Source organism: Antedon bifida, chromosome 2 (genome assembly GCF_963402885.1).
Source record: "Antedon bifida chromosome 2, ecAntBifi1.1, whole genome shotgun sequence".
In the NCBI taxonomy this organism is placed as follows: domain Eukaryota; kingdom Metazoa; phylum Echinodermata; class Crinoidea; order Comatulida; family Antedonidae; genus Antedon; species Antedon bifida.
Window position 1 is genome coordinate 591,753 of NC_136227.1, and position 24,447 is coordinate 616,199.

General features: G+C 32.6%; 2 protein-coding genes across 2 annotated transcripts; one reads left to right on the forward strand and one right to left on the reverse strand.

Annotated features, from left to right (window-relative positions):
• Nucleotides 1-39: 39 nt before the first annotated feature.
• LOC144835243 (uncharacterized) lies at nt 40-2,903 on the forward strand. The gene is made up of 2 exons (XM_078690298.1): nt 40-2,055; nt 2,173-2,903. The coding sequence occupies exon 1, from the start codon at nt 160-162 to the stop codon at nt 1,270-1,272; it is 1,113 nt and encodes a 370-aa protein (XP_078546424.1). The 5' UTR covers nt 40-159; the 3' UTR covers nt 1,273-2,055; nt 2,173-2,903.
• Nucleotides 2,904-4,300: 1,397 nt separating this feature from the next.
• Nucleotides 4,301-23,809, reverse strand: LOC144835232 (rabankyrin-5-like). The gene is made up of 24 exons (XM_078690284.1): nt 23,800-23,809; nt 22,942-23,128; nt 21,214-21,332; nt 19,860-19,995; nt 19,463-19,586; nt 18,257-18,406; nt 17,448-17,613; nt 16,823-17,027; nt 15,418-15,486; nt 15,013-15,155; nt 14,456-14,553; nt 13,894-14,131; nt 13,358-13,610; nt 12,927-13,095; nt 12,613-12,731; nt 12,075-12,231; nt 11,560-11,760; nt 11,254-11,430; nt 10,814-10,961; nt 10,347-10,437; nt 8,970-9,094; nt 8,106-8,252; nt 7,014-7,104; nt 4,301-6,919 (listed from the first exon to the last, which is right to left on the reverse strand). The coding sequence occupies exons 1-24, from the start codon at nt 23,807-23,809 to the stop codon at nt 6,787-6,789; spliced, it is 3,456 nt and encodes a 1,151-aa protein (XP_078546410.1). The 3' UTR covers nt 4,301-6,786.
• Between the last annotated feature and the right edge of the window lie 638 nt (nt 23,810-24,447).

The window sequence follows — 24,447 nt, forward strand, 5'->3', positions numbered from 1 at the left end:
CGCATGACTGATAAAGTTGTAATTGAAGATTGAAATCGCCGGAAGAACTTTCTGTAAAAATCAGGCTAGGTATTCCTGTCAAATGATGTCTATTATTAGACTTATGCTGTGTTTATTCATGGAAAAATAACGTTAATTGTTTGCTCATTCATTTTCACGATGTCGAAAAGTGCTAAGATGCGTTTAAATGAGCGCAATGTGGCGTATTTTGCCTCATGTAACTCGCCTGTTGATAAGGAAGGAATATTGAACAAAAAAGGTGACTCGAGCCGTTTTCAAAGGCGATTTTTTGTCCTGAAGGGCAATTTATTATTTTACTTCGACAAGAAAGGTGATAAAGAACCACTTGGGTTGATAATATTAGAAGGATGTAGAATAGAATTAGCAGACTTAGACGATAACAATATGTTCCAGATATCTTTTCCGGGAGAAGGTGTGCGGTCTTACACTTTGGGTGCAAATACACAGGATGAGATGGAGTCCTGGATGAAAGTATTATCATGTGCTAGTTATGAGTATATGAAAGCAATGGTCATTGAATTACAGCGACAACTGGATGAACTATCTCACAACGATAGTAACATTGCTGCGGCACGACAGTCGCATCGATACAGCCAGTACACCCCGTCACGCCAAGACAGTGAGAGCAGCGTGAACGGGGCACGGTTATCCGACGTTCACAGCCACAGTACAGGAAGTTTGGATGAAATACGGGACAATCCAATGCCGCTTCCCTCAAGCTCTGCTGTGAGCATTTACGATAAAGGAAAAACAGAATCGCTTGCACATACCGGTGCTCCTCGTAAAAGTCCATTTCACAGTAACCGTAACTCCGAACATGAACCGGTCAGTGGTCCGTCCAGGTACAATAATCCTGCCTACGATATTTGGAATCCAATAGATGATGATGCCGCCATTAGTGATACGATGTCTTCAGGCACGTCAAGTTCACGAGAATCAGAATACGAGGAACTTCCTGAAGGAAGGACAAAACCTGTCTCGTACGAAAATGTTCCTGTAGTGGATACACCGCAAATACGTGCACCTAGTCGATTGAGCGCTGCTTCATCGAAGATCAAAAAGAACAATCCGTTCTCACGTTCTGCTCCGTCAACCGTGACCAGACCCCAACAGAATATGTATATTGATAGCGAAAAACGAGCGCGGTCATTTGCAGAATTACATCAAGATTTTGGGGTATTTATTGTGCGTATGGTGAATGAAACTAGACACAGGCGCACGCTGGACCCCAATGATAGTAATTCTACATGAAACCAAATTATTGATTATAGTTTGAATTTATTAAATGTAAAGTTATTCAGTTGATACACGTTGTACACAATTTGTTTTTCTATAAAAAAAAATGTTAAGTATTTTGCCAATTGTCACTGAACCATTGGTTCAATGAAACATACTCATCCAGTGTAATTGCCAAATATAATGCTCCAAAAATCTGATACCCCTTTCAAATAGCCTGGCAACAGACTGGTTTGTGTTTGTTGGTGTAGTAAACTCCAGAATTTTGATAGGCGGTGAAATAGGTAATTTTTATTTAAAGACCCCTTCCCTACATTTTTAGTGCATTGTTTCTCACTTTTTATCATAATTTACCATAAAACGTACATTTAAGACAAGGAATGACCTGTTTTAATGTTTTTAAAGTATATACTGTATATGTATTATTTTTACAAAACGTCACAAATTGTAGGGAAGGGTTCTTTAATTGAAAGTGTACAAAATATAATTTTGACATTCAAGTAAATGGGACATTTTATTTCTAATTATTTTCCATCCATTATTTATTAAAACTTTATTTGTTCAAATGCATGTTTGTCACCAGATTCAAAATACCAATTTATACAGACCAGTTTGTATTGATAAATTGAAAGCGTGTTCTTCACACCTTGATGTTGTAATCATTTAGTAGAGTGAATTATAGTAAAACACTGACAGTACATAGTATGTGTCCTTGCATGTAATAAAAACATTAATTTTGTTAAACCATTTATTAATATAGATAACAAATAGGCCCTGTCCAAGCTTAGTTATTAGGGAGTTTTTGAAACAGGTGATACGCCAATGTGTGACCGAGTGTGCAATTTACTGTGTGCATGCGGATACAAGAAAACTTCTGCTGCCCGTTGAACTGTTTCAAAAGCTCTCTATATTAAGTTCCGAGTACAGTAGGATGGTTTCATGGGCACAGTTTAAAATCGCTAACTTTGGTGGGTAAGAACCAACTTACTCAGGTAAATAACTAAGTGTGAACAGGGCTTGAATGAGGCCAATGTTGTCTGTAAATGTTAAAATAATATGACAGTATGAAAGGAGTTGTAGATATTGCATGCTTTGTATAACATGGACATTTACAATTATTCATACAGAAGAAAAATTATTAAACTGTACAGAATGACAGGGTGGTGATCAATTGTTAAAAATAGTAATTGAACAAGTTTGAGAATGCTATGAAGTAAGATTAAAGAAGCAGCTAAATAAAACAAAAATATATTATATAAAATGACATTATATTATTCAGCAGTAATAACTGATGATGTACAATATACCTGGACTGTATGCATTGGACCACATTTGTAAATTGTTATAGAGGCATGCTTATAACAGTAAATAAAAGTCTACTTTTCTATTGAAAAAAATGTATGTTTGTTTTAGTATGTCCTAGTAGTAGTTTAACTAAAAATAATGGAAATACAGTTCACATAGGCCTACATGGGGTATGTAAGGAAAGTCCCAATAATCAGCTTTTGGCCTCTTTTGTCACTTCTTAGAACAATAAAACCATTTGTTTGTTTGCCAAAATTAATATAAATAAATATAAACCACTGTGCATGAGTTAAAACTGTATCGGAATTGAATACCACAAGTAGATAGTACAGTATACCACTGTACCACAGGTAGACTATACTGCTACTATACAGTATAAAAGCAAATTATGTATGTATGGTGGCTAGTTTGTCATTAAAACCAATTTCCTATAAACACACTGGTCAATGTTTTAATGTCGCATAGTAAGCGGGTGCCTACGTTTCATTAGAATCCAACCCTGGGTGTGGTCTTTGACAAGCTCCTCTCTAGATACCTGCCACAGTAAATGCTGAATGATGTAACATACCATGCCTTGATGTGACAAGTCAAAGATGTCCACCACAGTAAATGCTCTGTGGATGTGATGTAACACACTGTACCTTGATGTGACAAGTCATACATTCAACACTCACTTCCTTTCTTGGCTAATGGCAGTCATCAATTACCTGTTTAGACTCGTGATTTGTGTCTTCCTTTATAAATTAGTGTAGAATATAACATAAGACACTATATTAAAGAATGATTTCGCTAAAACAATAAATATATTATTAGAAGGTATATGAAAGTTCCAAACACAAATCAATACACCAAAGGCCCTACCCATTATGAAAAGGTTAAATATTTTCTATTATTTTAATAAACTAATAGGTTTTGCATCAATAAATAATACAAATTGAACTACAAAACATTTGATATAACATATATAACAAGCAATTAACCTCAGTTGAAAGTGATAGTTCATAGAAATTGAAAGTAGATAGTGAAGTACACAAGGATAATTGGATAAGGAAGTGTATTCGTAATTTAGAACCCTAGCTCGCTGTTCAGGATTAAGGAGTGGCTAAATGATTTTATTATGCAAAAAAAACCAGATACAATACTGTATAACAGAGGTTCAAACCAGAAAACAGTGCAATTGGTCACAACAGAGGGGGGGGGGGGGGGGAGGGTCACACAGGGGAGGGGGAGAGGTTACACAAAGAGAGTGAGAGAGGTCACACAGGAGAGGGGTAGAGAAGGTCACACAGAAGAGGGGAAGAGAAGGTCACACAGAAGGGTGATTTTCCTGATTCTGATTTACTTTTTCAAGTTTGTTACAATCGACAACTCCTGTGCTTTTCTAGTGAATAATAGATAGCCGAGTGTAATTGGGATATCCCAGAGGAAGTTGTACAGCAAGTTCAATTGCAGGAAACGTAACTATTGGTGATGACCTCTAGTGACATGTTACTAAGTAACCAACAAAGGAAACACTTCTAATGAGGTGTACATCACATTAATCTAGAAACAAAATTTATCAAAATAAAAGTGTTTATACTCTAATAATTCATTAGTATGTGGTTCTTTGATTTCGGACACCGTTATTAAGCAAGTACTTTTCCGTGACACACCCAAGGGAACACTTGATGATATAAGATGTCCCCTTGTTCATATGGGTTCTCCTATTAAGTACAATATTAGCAATCAAGCACACTCGCTATTGGTAATCAAACTCATTTTATTGTTCAATAAATATATGGGAAAATAGAATAATACTTTCCTCATGATATGATATTCAGGCATTAACATGCATTCTATATTGTGAGTAATATAATATACAGGTATAAACGTGTCCTATTATTGACATGCATTATGTATAATCATACACATTTCTTCATGGTATAAAACACACTAAAAAGTCTATTTTTGACAGAATTTAAACAATTCTTGAAAAATTGAAATAATGAATTTTCAAGTTTATTAGTGTTTATTTCAACACGTTTCTTAGTTTATTCTATTAAAAAAAAGTAGAAAAGTATTATGGTTTGAGGCTCAAAGAACTGTCTTTGAGTAATTACTGTAGATGTCCAATAATAATAATAATAATACAAATTAACAAATATTGGATTTCCAAGTATAGGAAGAATACTGTACTGTGATTCAAATGTTCTTTGCATTTGTATGATAGCTTCTCTTTTTTACTAATTTAATATTTGGTCAAATATCTAAAATACACAACTATTTATATTAATAAACTAATAATAATATATAGTAAAACCAAGCAATGGCAGATCAAAGAATTAAAAAAAAAGGGGGAGGGGCCCTTGGAAGCTAAGAAAAAAATCTACTACCAGTGGAAGAATTAAACAATATGTTGGTTTTGCATCATTATGACATTTTTATTACAAGTCTATTATATTTTTAGTAATTAAATTAAATGTAAAATGTATCATTAATTAACTGTACGTTGGCAAATATGAAGATATTTTACAGATAAAACTGTGAGTAGGTCACTTTAGCTGCTTGCAATCAAATCAATAATAATGACTATCGTATTAAAAGTACTGTATGTGTTTTGTATATAAGGCATTTGTACTAAAAACTGCTATTCTGCCCTCAAATTATACAAGATATGTAGGCATTGAAAACCCACATTAAACGGCTGAAGACTTTGAGAATGTCCATTACCAATTGCACAAATTGTTAATACGCTAAAAAGGTATTAATATTAAACTATTTTTATAACAGATAGATATATTATACAAAATAAAATACAACAAAAATCTGTTGTTTGTTAAATACAATGATAATGCATCACCTATATGATACAGAATTGTTGTCAGTTTGTTCAAACAATAAACCACCATTTGTTCTAATAGAAAAACAAAATATCGAGTTAACCTTAACCTCATGCTCCTTTCTCACAAATTAGCTTTTCTTTGATATTTACAATTTTAATAAAATTTCTTGGTCCTTATTTGTCAATCTATGACTTAAATCTCTGTCTACACTATCAAACCAGTTTGACAAAAAAAGTGTGATGTGCCCAAATATGGTAGTGATATGACATCACCATTTTCATATACAGGCATCGTCACATTTTGTTGTCACATAAAGTTATTAATATTCTCAACAAGATGCTGTGTTAATATGAATAGTGTTCTACCAGACTGATTGAGGGTAAAACAAGTTATCCAATCGTACTTATACAGTACATGAAAGCACCAAATGGAAGAATTTTCATAACGTTTTTTCCACTACTGTTGGTAAATTTTCCGTTACACAATATATACATACTGGATATAGCAGTTATAATCAATATTTGAATTACAAAATGAATAATAATGAGTTTACTTTATCTTTCTGAAAACCAGAAACTCTCCCAAAACCAGACTTTTCTTGAGGTTCAAAAGATCCCAAATTCATTTTTACCATTAAAAATGCATTCCAAATAACAGATTTTCCAGAAAAACAGACATATTAGGCCAGCCCAAAGGTGTCCGGTATTGGGAGAGTTGACTGTACTAGATAGATGGTCAAACATGTAATGACCATACTGACCTCTTACCCCTAAATCTAGCAGAGAGAAGTTGAGTTAAATTAGACCATCTGAATTATTACATACTGAATACATTATTATAGAAAAAACAAGCTTTCTATAATATTCTAAATTGTTAAACTATACAGTATGCCCAAATGTATCTAGAATACACTACCTTAGCCAAGGTTACTAATAAAGCACCAACACTAAGACCCAGTGGGTCTAAAACACACTACCATAGCCTAGCTTTACTTAATGCGGACTAATCAATAAGATGCACCAATAATAGGTTAGCCCAAAGTGGGTTTAGGATACACCACCATTTCCCAGTCATTTCTGAAGCATTAAGCACCAAGTTGGCCTTGGTTACACAACCCAAGGGAAATGTCGACAACGTAAGCCTAGAAGACTCTAGGATACACCACCAAGGGAAATGACAACGTAAGCCTAGAAGGCCCTAGGATATAGCACCCAGGGAAATGACAACGTAAGCCTAGAAGACTCTAGGATACACAACCCAGGGAAATGACAACGTAAGCCTAGAAGGCCCTAGGATATAGCACCCAGGGAAATGACAACAATGTAAGCCTAGAAGGCCCTAGGATACCCAGGTTCATGGCATAAAAGCACACATTAGCAAGTGGGAGATATTGACAGGAAGCCTAGGATACACCACCCAGGGATATGACATCAAAACACACATCACAGACGCGCACAGGTTTGGTCAACTCATACTTAACGATTGGTACCATCTTAGATGAGCACTTGGAGCACAAGACACGACCACAATGACGACTGAAAAGAAAAGAAAAACATGTTTTGTTAATGTTGTCATTATTTTATTAAGCATTTCAGAGGGATTTCTGACAAATTCCAAATAAGTTGTTACCAGTGATGTTTTCTTGTTTTTATTCCAAATTTTATAGAGCACTCTTGACATACTTCACTTTCAGACCATGTTGGTTCTTTTGATAACATATCTGGAAAATCAAAACAAAAATAGCCAAATATAGATTGAATTACTGCAACACCTTATATTATATACAGTAATTTATGCTTAATTAACTATTAAATTCCCAAAGACATAGCATAAATTTATCTTGACAATTATGTCTATACATGAGGATTCTGACATAAACCATAATATAATACAATTTTATCACCACACAATTTATTCAATTCTGAATAGCATATCATATTGTTATTAATATCTGTTCTTATCCGTGTTCTGTTTTATACCTATTACCCCCTCTATGTATAATATCTGGATCTGCACACTGACTAGACAATAAACTCTTCTCTGTAAGATCTATTGTATGTAACAATGTAAATATCTATTGCTGAATAAATGTGAATTGAACTAAATCATACCACTCAATGTTCACTCAAGCATTAAGGTTTTAAGTGGTGTGATACAAAAAGCTTATTATTTAGGGAATGCATGTCATTTTTCTATTCTTAATTGTTGTTTTACTAAACCTTTAGGCCTATAATAGCAAAACTTCATCTCTCTTCACCCAACCATTAAGCTAAAGTGGTGTGATACAAAAAGCTTATTATTTAGGGAATGCATGTCATTTTTCTATTCTTAATTGTTGTTTTACTAAACCTTTAGGCCTATAATAGCAAAACTTCATCTCTCTTCACCCAACCATTAAGCTAAAGTGGTGTGATACAAAAAGACTATTATTTGTTTTTCTAAACTTAACTGTTATTTTACTAAACCTTTAGGCCTATATGGGAAAAAAGAGCATGTACAGTAAGTATTTCATAATATATTATAGTTTGCCATACAAAGAATATATCTCTATCTCTCTCACTCAACCGTTAAGCTTAAGTGGTATGATACAAAAAACAAGGCTGAAAAAGTATTTAACAATAAAGTATATCATAATACATTATGTACATTGCAAAATATAAAAGACACAACAAATATATATATATAAGTACCACAAACAATGACTGAAATGATGATACTCACCAAGCATTCTGAAAAGAAGTTGTTTAGTAGCTACAGGCATATTGAATATAGATTGGCCTTGTTTATTCAATGTTCCTAGACTGGCTCCAGACCTCACTATTGCTCTACATAAACCACTATTGCCGTTTTGGTAAGCTAGCATCAATACTAAGATAATGAAACAAAGTCACATTCATCCAGCTACTGCAGTGCTAGCAATATAGCATGTGTATTGTATGTATGTTTTATTGTTTGTGTTGTTCATGTTCAAATCCAGAATCCACTGTTACAGGCATATGTCGTTAAAAGAGTCACAGGTCTACATATCCAATTGAATTGATGGAATCAACACAAACATACGCATTCTAGAAAACAACTATACCCCAGTATTGCCGCCGTTCTGATAAGCAAGAATCAGTACTAAGATAATGAAACAAAGTAACATTCATCCAGGTATTGCAGTGTTAGCAATGTATATACCACTGCCACTGTTAACATTTAAAAGCTCAAAATCAGCGGCACATACTGTACTCTAATAAGATTGGATAAATAAAAAGTTTATAAATGTTTTTTAAACTGTTACAGGCATATGTTGTTAGAGTCATGGTGCGATAGATCCAATTGAGTTGAGGGGATCAACACAAGCATACGCAGTCTAGAAAAAAACTATACACCAGTAGTTGAGGTACAGCCTACTTTCCCAATACCGGACTCTCTGAAAAATTTATATTAAAACACATTCCAAATACCAGACAAATTTGGGCCAGCCCAAGGGTGTCTGGTATAGGGAAAGTTGACTGTACAAACAATACCATAGCTATAACCAATCAAATGCTGCTGAAAAGGCTGCTACCTACTAACAAATGAATAAAAGAGCCTTATTACCTGTGTTGCCATCCACATTTTGTTTTTCAACTGGGTATGTTGGCATACATTCTTTGAATAAATCAAATATTGCTGCAGCATTTTCCCTACCATACTGCCCTAATATATGCATTGGCGTCTGTAATCTGGAGTGAGAAAAAAGAATCAATAGCACCTCTTACCTGTAAATGACATAACTACACAACAAGCTCTCAATAACTTAAGATATTAATTTGGAAATTGAATAAAACATGCATTGTTAATGCTAAAAAGATTGCGCATTTGGTACCATTAGTGGAGAAGTATGGGTTAAAAATGACTTTATTTCATAAGGCTATCCAAAATTGAATAGATAATTTAAATACGATGCTATTTGTTATATGTTTTGTTGGGTCTTTCTGAGACAGGCCTTGGCCTCTAAGTCTGATCCTAATTACTGATATCTTTATTTGTTTATATTTTTTACATCGTTTAAGTTTTCATTAATTGAATAAATGTGAAATGAAATGAAATATTTCATTTGTTTTGATATATTTGTTGTAAAGGACAAGTATTTAAATTGGAATCACCTTGCTTATAAAAACTAATCTACACTACTACAGTGTTGTTAATCAATAAAACGTCAATGAATTCAATAAAAGCTTTGAGGCACTGAAAATAAACTTATAAAATATACACTGAAGCATGACCTACAATTGCGCATGAGAGAGTGCTGTAGGACCCAACATGTATTTACCTTTAAGGCCACTATGGCAAACACAAACATAGTTACATTCTCATGAATACAAATTAGGATAAAAAAGTGCTACAGGAGAGAATGTTGACCCCTAAGGGCTTGGGTTCACTATTTGAAATTACTTGGACGAAACAGAGGCTTAAGGCACTCTTTGACATAGTTACATTCTCATGAATACAAATTAGGATAAAAAAGTGCTACAGGAGAGAATGTTGACCCCTAAGGGCTTGGGTTCACTATTTGAAATTACTTGGACGAAACAGAGGCATAAGGCACTCTCTGACATAGTTACATTCTCATGAATACAAATTTGGATAAAAATGCTCAGGAAATCAAGGGCATTGGTCACTATATACATTTATTTACACATACCAGAGCCAGAAGTCAATAGAAGGCACAGCTACATCTATATGAATACAAATTACTAGATTCAGATCACATTCTATTCTGAACACACTTTTAAGTAAACTGCTGTTAGAAAAAATACTGAAAAGCTTTATTTGTCCATTACCATAATATAAAATAATAATAGAAATTTTTCTTGGCAAATATATAAAAAGTCATGCACAAATCCTAGGCTACGTCCATAATCTCCTAAGCACTCCACAATCAACTCAATTAGTTTGTTGTTTAAATCTTAAAGGTACTAAGTTTTGACTTACTTTAAATTAACGGCTTCAGCATTGATTGATGATTCAGTTAGAAGTACCCTGATGCAGTTTAAATTACCATGATAAACAGCAGTGTGAAGCGCTATAGGCAAAATAAAAGTTACATATTCAATAATGTATTATTTATGAACAATATCATAAGATATAATAAATAAAAATAGATAAATAAAAAAGAATAGAATATCAAAAATAAAGAAACAATATAAACTATTTAAGCTTTATTTGTGAGGGCACCTTAAATTGTCAGAATATGCAGTTTGGGTCACCCTCACCTCAATAAACAAGGTTAAAAAACAAACTTTTTTAAACATTTCTTTTTTCTATATATTAGAATTTAACACATTTAACTTTGTTTACAAAAAGTGATAACCAAAAAGAACAAAAGTTGATAATTAAGTGGCCTCACAAGAAGTTTCTATTATTTTTATGAAATAACAAAAAAAAAGAAGTTTGTTTACCATTATTTCCATTAGTATCTAGAGCATCTACATTGATAGAGTTGTCAATGAGAACACTACAAAGACTAGGCTGATCCACCTCACACGCCATGTGAAGAGATGTTTGATTCTGACTGTTCAGGTCATTCACCTGTGCACCAGCTAACAACTGTAATGAAATTTGTCACATTTGTCACAATCATTGTCAGATTTGTTACATTCATTGTCACATTGGAATCATTGTCAGATTTGTCACAATCATTGTCACATTGGAATCATTGTCACAATCACTGTCACATTGGAATCATTGTCACATTTGTCACAATCATTGTCACATTGGAATCATTGTCACATTTGTCACAATCACTGTCAGATTTGTTACAATCACTGTCACATTCGAACCATTGTCACATTTTCACATTAGTTACAACCACTGTCTGTACAATCTATAAGTTACTCACCAAGTTACGGACAATGATTTCTGATCCTGCTTGCACTGCCAGGTGCAGCGGAGAAAAAGCCGAGTGGTCTTGCAGTCGTGAATTCACATTTGCACGGATACTAATTAGAAACAGTACACTTTCTATGTCAGAATTTTGAACAGCTACGTGCAAGAAATTCCTGCCTTTGTTGTCAACCTGAAATAAAATGGTTGATATTTAGTAAACAATTAATCTAGGTTCTAGAAAATTCTAAACTCTAAAATTTCTGGAAATCAGAAAATGTAAAAAATAAATATTTTTGATTGGTGAATTGAATATACTGACCTGTTCCGCAGCCCTTGGCTCTCTGTCCAATATAGCCTGTGCAGCTTTGTTATTCTTGTGCGTCATTGCAGCTGCAAACGGGGTCAAACCGGATTTGTCTCGCAGCGTCAGGTCAAGCAAGGGGTGTGACATGAGAAGACCAATGATGATTGGATGCTGGTTTGTTATTGCGATATGAAGAGGTGTCTGGCCATCTGCATCCTGTTAAAAAATAACAACTTGTACATTATTAAAACATTTTTTTTGTACTGGGTTCATCCTACTATTTATTTCTATATACAGTATTTCTCTTAACATTGTTATGTAGTACATTTCTTTTCCATTGACATTGTGTTTTTAAATATGCTTACATACATATTTTAGCTTTTATTTTTTAATAGTTAATTAACATATATACTTACTTTTTTTTTGTAAAATTCTTAAAACATTTAAACACTTAAAGTGACTGATACATTGCTCTACTTATAAATAAATAATTGTTGTTTAGGGACTGAATTGAAATGTACCAACATTACCTTGGCGTTGACATCAACCTGAAATTCTACAAGACATTGAACCACCTCTTCCAGCCCCCACTGACAAGCCTGGTGTAGAGGTCCTTGTGCATCCATACAGATATCAGAGCCTTCACCATTTGGACCTGGTCTACGCGGACTATTTACATCACATTGACTGTAAAAACAAGAATACAAATTATTGTAATAAAAAATAAACATCTTGTTAAGCCAAGTCTACACTATCAAACTTTATGTGACAAAAACAAAAAAATGTGATGTGTACATGGACATGATGATGTCATATTATGATCATATTTAGGCATATCACTACCATATTTGGGCACATCACTTTTTTTTCAGATAAAGTTAGATAGTGTAGACAGAGCTTTTAAAAACTTCAAAAAATATTCTTCTAGTAATGTTTTATTTTGGGTGAGTTTATAAAAACCGCTGCCTTTATGCAAGTGGTATGAATGTCAATGGTGACGACAAAGCTAAGTAAACTATAACTACTAAGTACTAAAGATATATTTATAATAATTGATGGATGTGTCACCTTCTAATAAGAAAACATGCAACCGCTTCATTGTTTTCATCTATAGCTCTGTGTAGCAATGTCTGTTGACAGTCTTCAGGTCCTTTACCCCAGCTTGTGGTGTCACATCCATGGCGAACCTGCAACAACAAGCATTTAAACAATATTTATTTTAATATTTCTGGCCTTTAAAACATTCTGATTTTCTTCACAAAATGTATATATTATTCATTTTCTCAAGATTTTAGTTTTTTGTTATTATTATTGAAGAAGATTTCACTGTTTTTATTTTGTGAAATAAAATTTAGTTTGAATTGAAATTTAAAAATTCATACCAAAGTTGAGGCGACATCTTCTTGCCCTGTCTCAAGTGCCATCCATAGGGGTGGGTTACCGTCATCATCTGGGGTATTCATGTTTGCTCCTCTCACACACAAAGCATCAACTACAACTGGTAAGTGTCTTCTGATGGCTAATTGAAGAGGAGTTTCACCGGCTTTTGTTCTGAAATGGAATATCAAAGCAGCATTGTTAGGGTAATTATTATTTACTGATAATCTTTATTTTTTTATTGAAATTCATTTTTTTTAAATGCGCCTTGAGAACTCTTGAGCGATATGTGCGCTATATGAATCCATATTATTATCATTACTTTTCCAATTCAGCCCTTTCATTGTGAAAACCTCAACTAACAAAAAGTTATTCTGCAAAATGACTGTTAGACTCAATAGCTGTGTAGTCACATGGTGGGTCGAGAAAAGGTTACCTGATATCAAGTTTGGCTTGATGCTCCAAAAGGAAGAGGGCGCTCTTTGTATCCTGTTGTAAAATAGCAGTGTGTAGAAGAGTTGTACCCTCAGATGTCATGTGATTGATATTAGCACCACCGCCCAATAGCTGAGCAGCAAATGTGTGTAAGCCAGTCCACAGGGCTAATCCTAACACTGTTTGCTCATTGCTGTCGTAAATATTAAAGTCTGGGATTATTAACAAGCCATCTTGCGCATCCAGTGCAGTGGCTAAAAAAATAATAAAAGTATTTATCAATATGCAAAATTATTTTATATGCAAAAATACTTTTACCATGAAATTATTCATTTTAACAACGGGGTACAAATGAAATTTGGTTGGTTGGTTTACATTTTGATTTACATACAATTATACAGTGAATACAAAAAAAAAGTGTGTAACCAATGAATCTTACGAACTTGCTATTAAATACATGAATTGAATATATATATACATATATATATACATGATTTCGTATCAAGTCAAAATGTAAAATAAAAAATGATTACTAACCTCTGTGTTCCAAAAACACACTAACAACGTCAGCATGTTGATGTGTAATAGCCATGTGTAGAGGTGTCTGTTTAGATGCGGTCATGAGATCTGCTCGATCTGCTTCAATGCTCAGGTCCTCAAGTCTTGACGATACATCCTGAAGTGTTTGTGTGTTTGGGTTTGCACCTTTCTTGAGCAGTAATGCAACCAGGTTGGCTAAACCTTGCTTAGATGCAATATGTAATGGTACTTCACCCTATAAAATACAATGTAAGAATATTTAGTCGAATTTAAGACGGTAATATGCATTTTAAAGCTCTGTCTACACTATCAAACTAGTTTGATAAAAAAAATGCGTCTAAATATGGTAGAGATATGCCCAAACATGGTATTGATATGACATCATCATGTCCATATATGGGTACATCACATGTGTTTGTTACATAAAGTTTGATAGTGTAGACAGAGCTTTAGTGAAACTAACAAATGGTGTTTAATGGTAGCTTTCCATTCATCTACTTCTAATAATATCCTGATAAATATAGTTTTATTTTATTTCTTTATCTCTAAGTGTTTATACCTGATTATTGGCTATACTTGATGAGGCACCATGTGTGACAAGAAATAAGCAAGCTGTTTCATTCTTAACTTGAGCAGCAAGATGCAGCAAGGAATTACCTGTAAGAACATAAATTAGTAATTATATGATACAGTAAAACCCTACGAAGGGGACACCTTCAGTACTTCTCCTGGTGTTCTCCTTAATAAGGGTGTCTCTCGAATAGAGGTTGGCCATAGTGTTAAAACATATATTCCACTCATTCATTTCACAAAAAAGTGTCCCCTTAAAAGAGATTTCCCCTGAATAGTTATCAACAGGTTTAGTTATCATCCAACTGTATGTCAATACCATTATTATTACAATAAGTACCAACAGCATATTGTTAGTAAGCTGCAACTGCTGGTAAAGTCAACTTGAATTGTTTACTTAGTAGTTTAGTTTACCTGTACTGGGATTAACAGCATTGATTTGTTTGGCAGTGGAAACAGAAGCTTAGTAGTTTAGTTTACCTGTACTGGGATTAACAGCATTGATTTGTTTGGCAGTGGAAACAGAAGCTTAGTAGTTTAGTTTACCTGTACTGGGGTTAACAGCATCAGGACTACATCCTCTTGTAATAAGTTTATCTGCAAAACTGTCTGCACCATATTCATCTGATGAGTCAAAGGCCAACCATAATGGAGTCTCTCCTTGTACATTCCTAAGATCTAAATTTAGTCTATACAAAAACAATAAATTAATTAATTCAAAACAATCAATCAATTTAATCAATCAATCAATTTAACCAATCAATCAATTTAACCAATCAATTAATTTAATCAATCAATCAATAAATTTAATATCAAATAGCCAATCACCAAACAATCAGCTAATCCATTCAATCAATTACCAACTTATTAATAAATGAATCGAACAGTACATCAACCACTCAATTAATTGATCCATCTCTATATGCTATTCATTAATATTTAATTACTTACTGCCTATTTGATAGTAATAAGTTAAAAACATCTTTGTTCTTTGATGAAATACTTCGATGAAGTGCTGAGCTGCAAAAATGATAAAAAGGGTAGGTGAAAAAAAGGTCAGATTAGTTTTGTATGTAAATTAATATGTGGTATTTAACACTTAAAGATGACAGAATATTTTAATTTGAAAGCTTTAAGGTAGAGAGAAGAGCAGGTAGAGTTCATGGTTACAGGATGATTCACTACTGTTTAAACATTAATGGAAATGTGAGTGAGTGACTTAGTGAGTAGTAAGTCCATACTAATAAGCTCACACACCACACTATGACATATTGTACAATAAAATGTTACCTTTCACAAGAAAATGGTGAATAATCTTTTAGATTTATCACTCTGAAATGAACTTGTCTATTTTAAAGTAAAATGATCAACCTTTAAATGTTAGAGTGCAAGTATAGATAAAATGTATGTCAGGTACATGCACAACATGACTTGTACACTATATAATGAAGACATAGTAAATTGTACTACTTTCAAAATCTTGTTAATACACTGTGAACACACTATAGCGGTTAAGCCACTGGTTTTACTAAACTGTTAATTCAGCAAAAATTGCATTTTTCTAAAAGGCAATTTAGAAAATAAAATATTTATGATTTTAGTAATTTTCAGAAGGTAATACATCAAATATGTAAACCAAAATGCTGGTTCTCGTTGGACTTCCCAGAATCAGTTCTAACGTTGCTCGCATACATTATCTTTGGCACAAGCCTTTAGCCTGCAGCTTAAAATTAGGTACATGACTTAGATTACATGCTTAATTATGGAAAGTTACCTTACACTGTTAAGTGTGTTAAAAAGGACCCCACCTGAGGGAGATGAGAAGAAGAAGGTGCTTAACTGTTTTTTAACCACGGAATCTAAAGTACTTTGCATAATGCCCTCAATTTTCTTAGCCAGGGGCTCACTTGATGGATTGAAATAAAAATTGGCATACTTATAAAACCATTGCAAAAACGTGACTTAATTTCTTTTTCGAATCTTTTCAAGTATCTATATCAAAGTAAGCCCATTTATGTTTTAAGACTGTATGCTATACTTTTCTGTATGTATTTATCAAATTATGTACATATGTTTTATTTTTTTCTGGATATCTGTTACGTAACTTAGTGTAATTACTTTTAAACTTGTATCTGGACCATTTAGAAAAAGCAGTACTACATCACTGCAATCCAGTCAAAAGAAAGAATAAATAAATATCAAGCCTAACCATATGAGTGTGCAATGATCGATAACTTTGCATTATAACTTCTTCACTCATGCATAACAAATATATGTAATATAAACATACTGTAGGTATATGGAGGTCACAGTAATGTTCATTGAACTTAATGTCATTCATAGTACATCAACTTACTTTCCCAGTTTATCTTGTAGATTAACTTGACATCCTTTCTCTAGTAGTAGTGAAGCAATGTTCAACATACCAGTCATAACCTCAGTACTGTTGATATTAGGATTGTATGACGATACGATATGTAGAGCTGTCTCAAGTTCTTGTTGACTTACTATGTTTAGTTTAGCATTGTTTTGAATGAGAAAGGTTGCTGAGAATTCATCTCCTATTAAATCAAAAAAAGATTGAAATACTGTGTTAGAATGTTTCTTCTTTTTTTTCTTTGTTGCTTTGTAAATATGGTACCTTTTTCTTTCTTTTTTTTATATACACTGTACAGTACATATTTTTTATGTTTGTTGATGTTATGTTATGTTTGTTTATTTTTTTTTACCGCAATACAAATGGTTTTTGTTTTTTTTGAGTGCCAAATTAAATTAAAATATACAGTTCTTTAATAATATTGTAAGTATTACAGCACAAACCACAGAAAGTAAAAAAAAAAACACAATTTAATTATTTAGCAAGTAAAACAGTACCTAATATACCAGAAGTAAGTAAAAAGCATGGCTTTTACTCCATAAAAATAGACCAAGTTTTATGCTCTTAATACCATATACCAACAATAATAGGCCCAGGCTCTTACCTCTTAACAATGCTTTGTGTAGTAAACAATGGCCTTTGTTATCCATTCTGTTGACATTCACCTTATGTTTTATGAGTTCAATTGCAATACTTTCTTGTTTACTAGATAATGCCAGGTCTAGCGGTAGATCACCTTTGTCATCTAACTCATCAAGTTTATCTGGTAACTATACAAATTAATGATATAAAACTAGTAAATGTAATATAGTAATTGCAGTAAATAAGTATCTACTTATTTCTAATTATGGTATCTAAGTCTATACTTAATTAAAGGACAAACATCTTTAAATAGATTATACTGTAGATCAAGTAGTAGGCACATTTTATATATTTTTGGTGCATAAAGCCTGTAATATGCTGAGCATGACAATAACATTTTGAACTATAATAGTACGGGTGTAGTTTAATGCCATGCAATTAGTTCATTTATTATTAAATTGAAGAAACCTTTTAAATTTATGATCTTATAACATTTTTAAAAAATGTTTCTGTCTGTCTGTATATAATATACCATAAAAATGCTGTATGCTTAGTTAGTATGTGTACATGCACGTGTTAAAAACATTATGATAAACTTATATATAAAAGTTGGCAAAAAATAACTCCATCCTTTTAACAAATCATCAAGAAAGAACGCAAATTGTAATGGTTGTTAGATAAATAACTTGAATAAGTTATAATATAAATAAATAGTGTGGATACTTATGCTATTGTGTTTATAATACATTATTATGTATTAATTGTTTTATAGGATAACATTCTCGTGCGTTATTTTTCACCGTTCAATGGACTGACTTGTAAATAGTTTACCAAAGCATCAAACTCCATGAGGTATAAGAAGACGACGTCTTCTCTGCGATGTCTGATGGCTGTGTGTAGAGGGTACGTCGTCTTTGCCTTGAACATCTTGTATAAAAGGGGTGCGGTCATGCTCACAAAGTCTTCACTCGTGAAATCATTCTATAATTTAGTAAAATTATGTTGTAAAAATTTGATTATTTTTACTATTATTTATTGTCATTTATATATTTTAATTAATTGTATTTTTAAAAATTTAAATGAAGGCAAATATATCAGTATCATATAAATGAGAGAAAAAAAACGCTAACAAAAATATAAATGTACACTATACTGTATATATATATTATTATATTTATAACAGAGTATCATAATAAAAGTGGGACAAACCCACACTTGACAAAACAAAATATTTACTATTAAATTATCATTAATTTGTATACTCTAAAAAAAATAATCAAATTACCATTATTACTGTAAGGGCCTTGAAAAACATTAATATGGTGAACAAATGAGTTTCTGTTTATAATGTTGTACGGATATAGATATTGTCATTCATCCAGGGAGTATAAATAATATTATTATTATGGTAATGGATTAAATGCAATTATTTGAGACATAATTCTAATAATAGTTTTAATTTCAACCATTTTGACAATGACATCATTATAAAAAGTGGGTCATGTAAAGATTATACAAATTAAACTATAACATCAACAATTAATAAATAACTGATTGTTGTGTTAAGAAGTTATTATGCAGATGACTCAATATCATTAAAATAAGTAACTCAGGTTCTTTTAAGAGTAAACTACTGTACTTCATTCTTTATTTCAAAACACATTTTTTACAATATTTTTTCAATTTCTTGTAGATGTAATTGTAGAACCAACTACAGTATTTGTTTTTATTTGTCTCTTTTGGGTTGACCAACTATAGCATACTGTTTAGCACCTGTTTGGTGTTTCCGTGCCTTATATTTATTTATTTTATTTTTCCTATTTTAATTTCACCTTATTTATAGAGGGTGACCTTAAACAGCGTATGCTGACAATCAAGGGGCCCGCCTCATGTCTGTGTGTGACAGTGGCTCTGAGTGTACTAGTACACCGGGGTAACCCCCTACTCATCTCAAAAGATGTACTAGGTTCTTTAAAATGTTTTATATTTAGCAGAAATTTGAATGAATAAATAAGGCTAAGAATACAGTAAACTCACCCAATGGCTAGATATCAGCTCTGAGCAATAATTTTTTAAAGATGACGCACCGATTTGTTCTGCCGTTTGATAGAATCTAATACAATTACGAACGGTTACCGACGACATTAGTGCTTTTTCACATCTACAAATAAAAATATAATTTTAGTCAAAAAGAATGTTTGAATTTTTAAATAGTGTACATTTACAGCTGAATTGAAAGAAAAAAAAAATTAAAATGTGAAGATGCTTACATTAACAATAAATTATACTTTTATTAAAGGAGGTTATACAGTATTTAGAATTCATGTTGTTGTTGATTCCGTTTTCTACCTTACTGAACTGGTAATTAACAATTAAAAGCCAAGTGAACTAGGGTTTGTCAATTAAAGCTTCAAGTGTAAATAAATACTCATACCTATCTCTCAAAACATCAAGTTCAAATGTACTGGCTGCACTCATCAGTTGCAGGATAAAGTTGTCATCTGGTTGCAACTCAACTTGGTCTGTGTAAACCCATTTAAGTAGAGTCATTGCAACATCATATGGAATACCTGTGGTGAACCAATTACAACAGTTAACAATAGTAATGTCATTTATTTTTATCATGTTATTTTTATATTTGACCCACTATACCGTATGGGATGTTTAGTTTTTGTTTGTAGCCTAATTCTTTCTGGTACAGTCAACTCTCCCATTTCAATGGACTCTTTGAGACAACCAGAAAGTCAAGTTACTTTATAATACAGCAGACATGGAACATAGCTTTACATTTATTTGTTGGGGGATACTACTGACCCACCTAATAATGATACTTGGGGATACTACTGACCCACCTAATAATGATACTTGGGGATACTACTGACCCACCTAATAATGATACTTGGGGATACTACTGACCCACCTAATAATATTGATACTTGCAACCATGATAAACTGTTATAAAATATCATTTCTTAGTAGTTTTAGCTTTAGGTCCCTAGTAGAATTATATAATTCCTTGTTTAGGGATCACATAATTTTTTTAATCGTTTATTACATTGAAACATAAGGAGGCGCAGTCCACTCCCTGCGGTAAGGCCTCACCTTGCCACAATTTAGTTTAAAAATATCCTGTTAAAAACAAATTTCCAAACCACACAAGGAATTAATATATTGACATTTTATAAGTTCTGGGAACAACTTTTTTTCCGGATGCGCACTCCCTGATTGAAGGCTCACCTCACCACACTATTATGGTAAGAAATAGGCGTGTTTGATCAAAACACATTACAAAAATAACAAGTAATGCCTATGACATAATTAATCTTGTAACCTACTTCTATTAACAAGCATTACTGTACTTGCATGTATACCACAAAATACAATACAGTATAAGAACTTTTCTTAATGTTCAAAGTACCAAATTATTTTAAACTAAAAATAAATCGCAGATATTTTGGAAAAGACATATTACAGTTGACCAGTCCAATGGTGACCAGTCCAATGGTGACCAGTCCAAAGGTGTCCAGTATTGGGAGAGTTGACTGTAGCAAGTACATGTTATAACACAAAACAATGTTTTGGTTGCTACATATTTACCAGTTTTATAAAGGCAATATAGAACACTGTAGATTCAACCGGTTTAATTCAAAAGGCAATTGCTACAAAAAGCACATTATATTTACAATATATTTGACCCGATGATCTTACACAATTTTCTATTATTTTCAATTTGTACTGTCATTTAAATTATATTTATAAATTGAATAAATTAAAAATCTATAATTTACCAGTAAAATCTAAAGATTGCACATCAGCCAAGTTGGCCACGCCCCAATTATTGCTTCTGGCTCCAAGCACAAACCGATGAGCTTTCACCTCCTTGCCGTCTACTGCAATTGTTAAATCACTAAAAATGAGAAGAACTGTAAGTGAGACAATGCTGTTGCACAAGTCAGTGGTTTTTGGGAGAACATTTAAATGTACTGTAGTCTATAGTGTAAAGCTCTGTCTACACTATCAAACTTTATGTGACAAAAATGTGATGTGCCCATATATGTTCATGATGATGTCATATCACTACCATATTTGGGTATATCACTACATATTTGGGCACATCACAGATGTACATTGGAAATTGTAATACACAATTGGTCATCATCATTATAAATGTGTTAACTTGATGGCAGGATCGGACACAAAATATGTTTACAGACACTTTCAGTTGTCACTCAGCATTTAAAAGCCGTTTAATTGGTTCTTAAAGCAAGTTCACAGGTATTTATCAGCTATCATCTGCTATACAATTGACTGGGATTAACATTTAAGCTGTTTAAAGTGTATGTATTAATCTAACTATCATTGCATTAAGACCTTTATGCTCTACAGTTAACTAAATGTTGTCATGTGACCTTGAATTATTAACTGAAGCTCATGGAAATAAGTGGATACTTAGGTATTGGAAATTACATTCATAAAAGTATGAGTATTGCATGTAATCCAACATAATACAGTGAGTGAGTAAGCATATCATTTATTAATTAGCACAGAAAGTGATGTCAGTTTAATAGATATAATTAGAACTTATAGTTTATAATGTCAGTACGCTCAACATTAGTCACTTTTAAAAAAATGATATAGTCTATATTATGAACCCACTGATCAATTGTACATCCACATCACAGGTTGTAAGAAAAGTAAGAGAAAAGTATATATAAAACCTTGATGATTGTACACTACATCCAAATCATAGATGAAATTGAAAAGAGAAATTTGATGATTGTACAGTACTGTACATGCAAATCCTAGATGCAAAGAAGAGAAACCGTGATGATTGTACAGTACTGTACATCCAAATCACAGATGCAAAGAAAAGAAACCTTGATGATTGAACAGTACATCCAAATCACAGATGCAAAGAAGAGAAATATGCCAATCCGGATGAATTTTTTTATCAACTTTTTTTGTGTAATTATGATGATCATTCATGGCGATCACGTATTTGGTTGTAAATGAAAGTTTGCTGTTAAAGCCAACATTATAGAAATAATAAGATGGATGATATGAGTACTAAGATGATTAATTCAGTATGACATACATCTTAACATTTGATTGATTACTTTTTTGATTAAACATCCATTTACGGTTTTAGGTGTCTAGACGACAGTAAAATACAGGATAATTGTAAACTTTAATAATTACTTTTTTATCATCGTTTTACCAAATGGACTTTACTTTTACTTAAATGAAAGTGCTTCTATGTTAAGTACGGGAAGCTGTTAATAGCAATTACATTAATGAATATTGCATTGACCACTTAAGTTTTAATACAATATTTTACAATGTTTAATTTATGGGTTTTTTTTAATAGACACTAGTATAGTTTAGATAAAACCTGTGAATTGGTGAAAATGTATGATGAATAGAAGCATAATGAAAAAAAGAAAGGAAGAAAATAACAAAAAACTATTTCTTTTTATTCACTTTCTTAAAATCAAGTTATTATAAATTGTTGTTACCTATAAAGATCTTTATCAAAAAGATCAGCTACTGTGCGCAACAGTCTGGAAATAAAATTGTCTTCATCTGGTCCAGAAGCACCGGCGGTGGCAATGTTGTATTTCTTCTCAACTTCGACCAATCGTTGTTGAAGTTTCACATATTCCTGTCGTAACAGGTCCAAGTGTTTCTTCAGTTTTTCAGCTTCTGTAGTCAAATAAATTATTTTATTTTAAAAGTATACTTTAATAGGGCCTAGAATAGATAAATTTATCAAGACTGATGAAATTAATTATAAATTAATTATTGAGAACTCTGGAATATAAAATGGGGCCCTCACTAGAAGCGTAAAGACCTCACTCACACTCGCTCCTAAGCTAATGTAATGTTGTTCGATTTATAAAGCGCTTATACAATCAAAAGATTGTCCCAAAGCTAAAATATTATTAATAATAACAATTTTAGCTTTATTAATTAGACTAGAAAAACATTAATTTAAAGTAAAATAATGCTGTTCATAATTTTTTTTAATAACTTCAGAATATCTAAAAATATATTGTGCGCTAGAGCCATCATAGATAAGATCGAGGCCAAGCTAATTAACATCTCACCGAGGCAGAACGACCTAGGCCGTACCGACTCCGGCATCGCAAGTTACGTCTCCGCCGATTTGTATCACAGCAAATGCTGAAAACTCGAAGCGGAGCCTAGCCTAGCTTAATTTGTTCATTCACGTAAGCATTAGAACTAATTTTCATTCAACGAATAGCGATATACGGATATATTATTCATACATTTATTTTGCAACATGATATTACACAAATGCAAATATAATACACTGAAAATAAATGAATTTATTAACTTCGATCACGCCCTACCTTCTGCCATCTTGGATTCAGGACGCCACCTATAGGTAGTTGGAAGAAGTTAAGAACATCGTTTTCAAAACAGAATTATTATCCACATTGGTTTTGTCAGTAGTATTAACTATTAGGTTCGTTCGTACATTATAAAAATCGTCATTCTCTCGTATTCGAGAGCGAGCTTCTTTCCAGCCTTAAAAATTTAGCAGCATTGTAGTTTTGTCCCCAGAATTTTAGGTATTTGAATGTAAAATTATTAATTATGCCATTGAAAAACCTAGAAGAAGGAGTGCTGCAGCGCAGTGTTTTATTATTATTTTTTTTTAAATTGTTATGTTTCTTTGGCCATTTTTTAAAAACACATCTACTAGCTAATAACGATATAGGTCATGGTAATATGAAATCCAGAACATTATTTCAATCTCCCTTATGTAAGCAGCGACAATACAAAGCAATCTTTCTATTGTAATGATTAATCAAAGATGGCACACTGTGACTATCTGTTCTAAGACAACGCGTCTGTCTATAATAGTAGCTCACACCATGCAATCAGTAAATTGCCTAATGTCGGCACTTCAGTCAGGAAACAGACAAGCCCTCGGGCGGCGAGAGAACTTCACGCGCACATACGCAATTTAGCGTAAAAGATGGATTAAAGGTCAC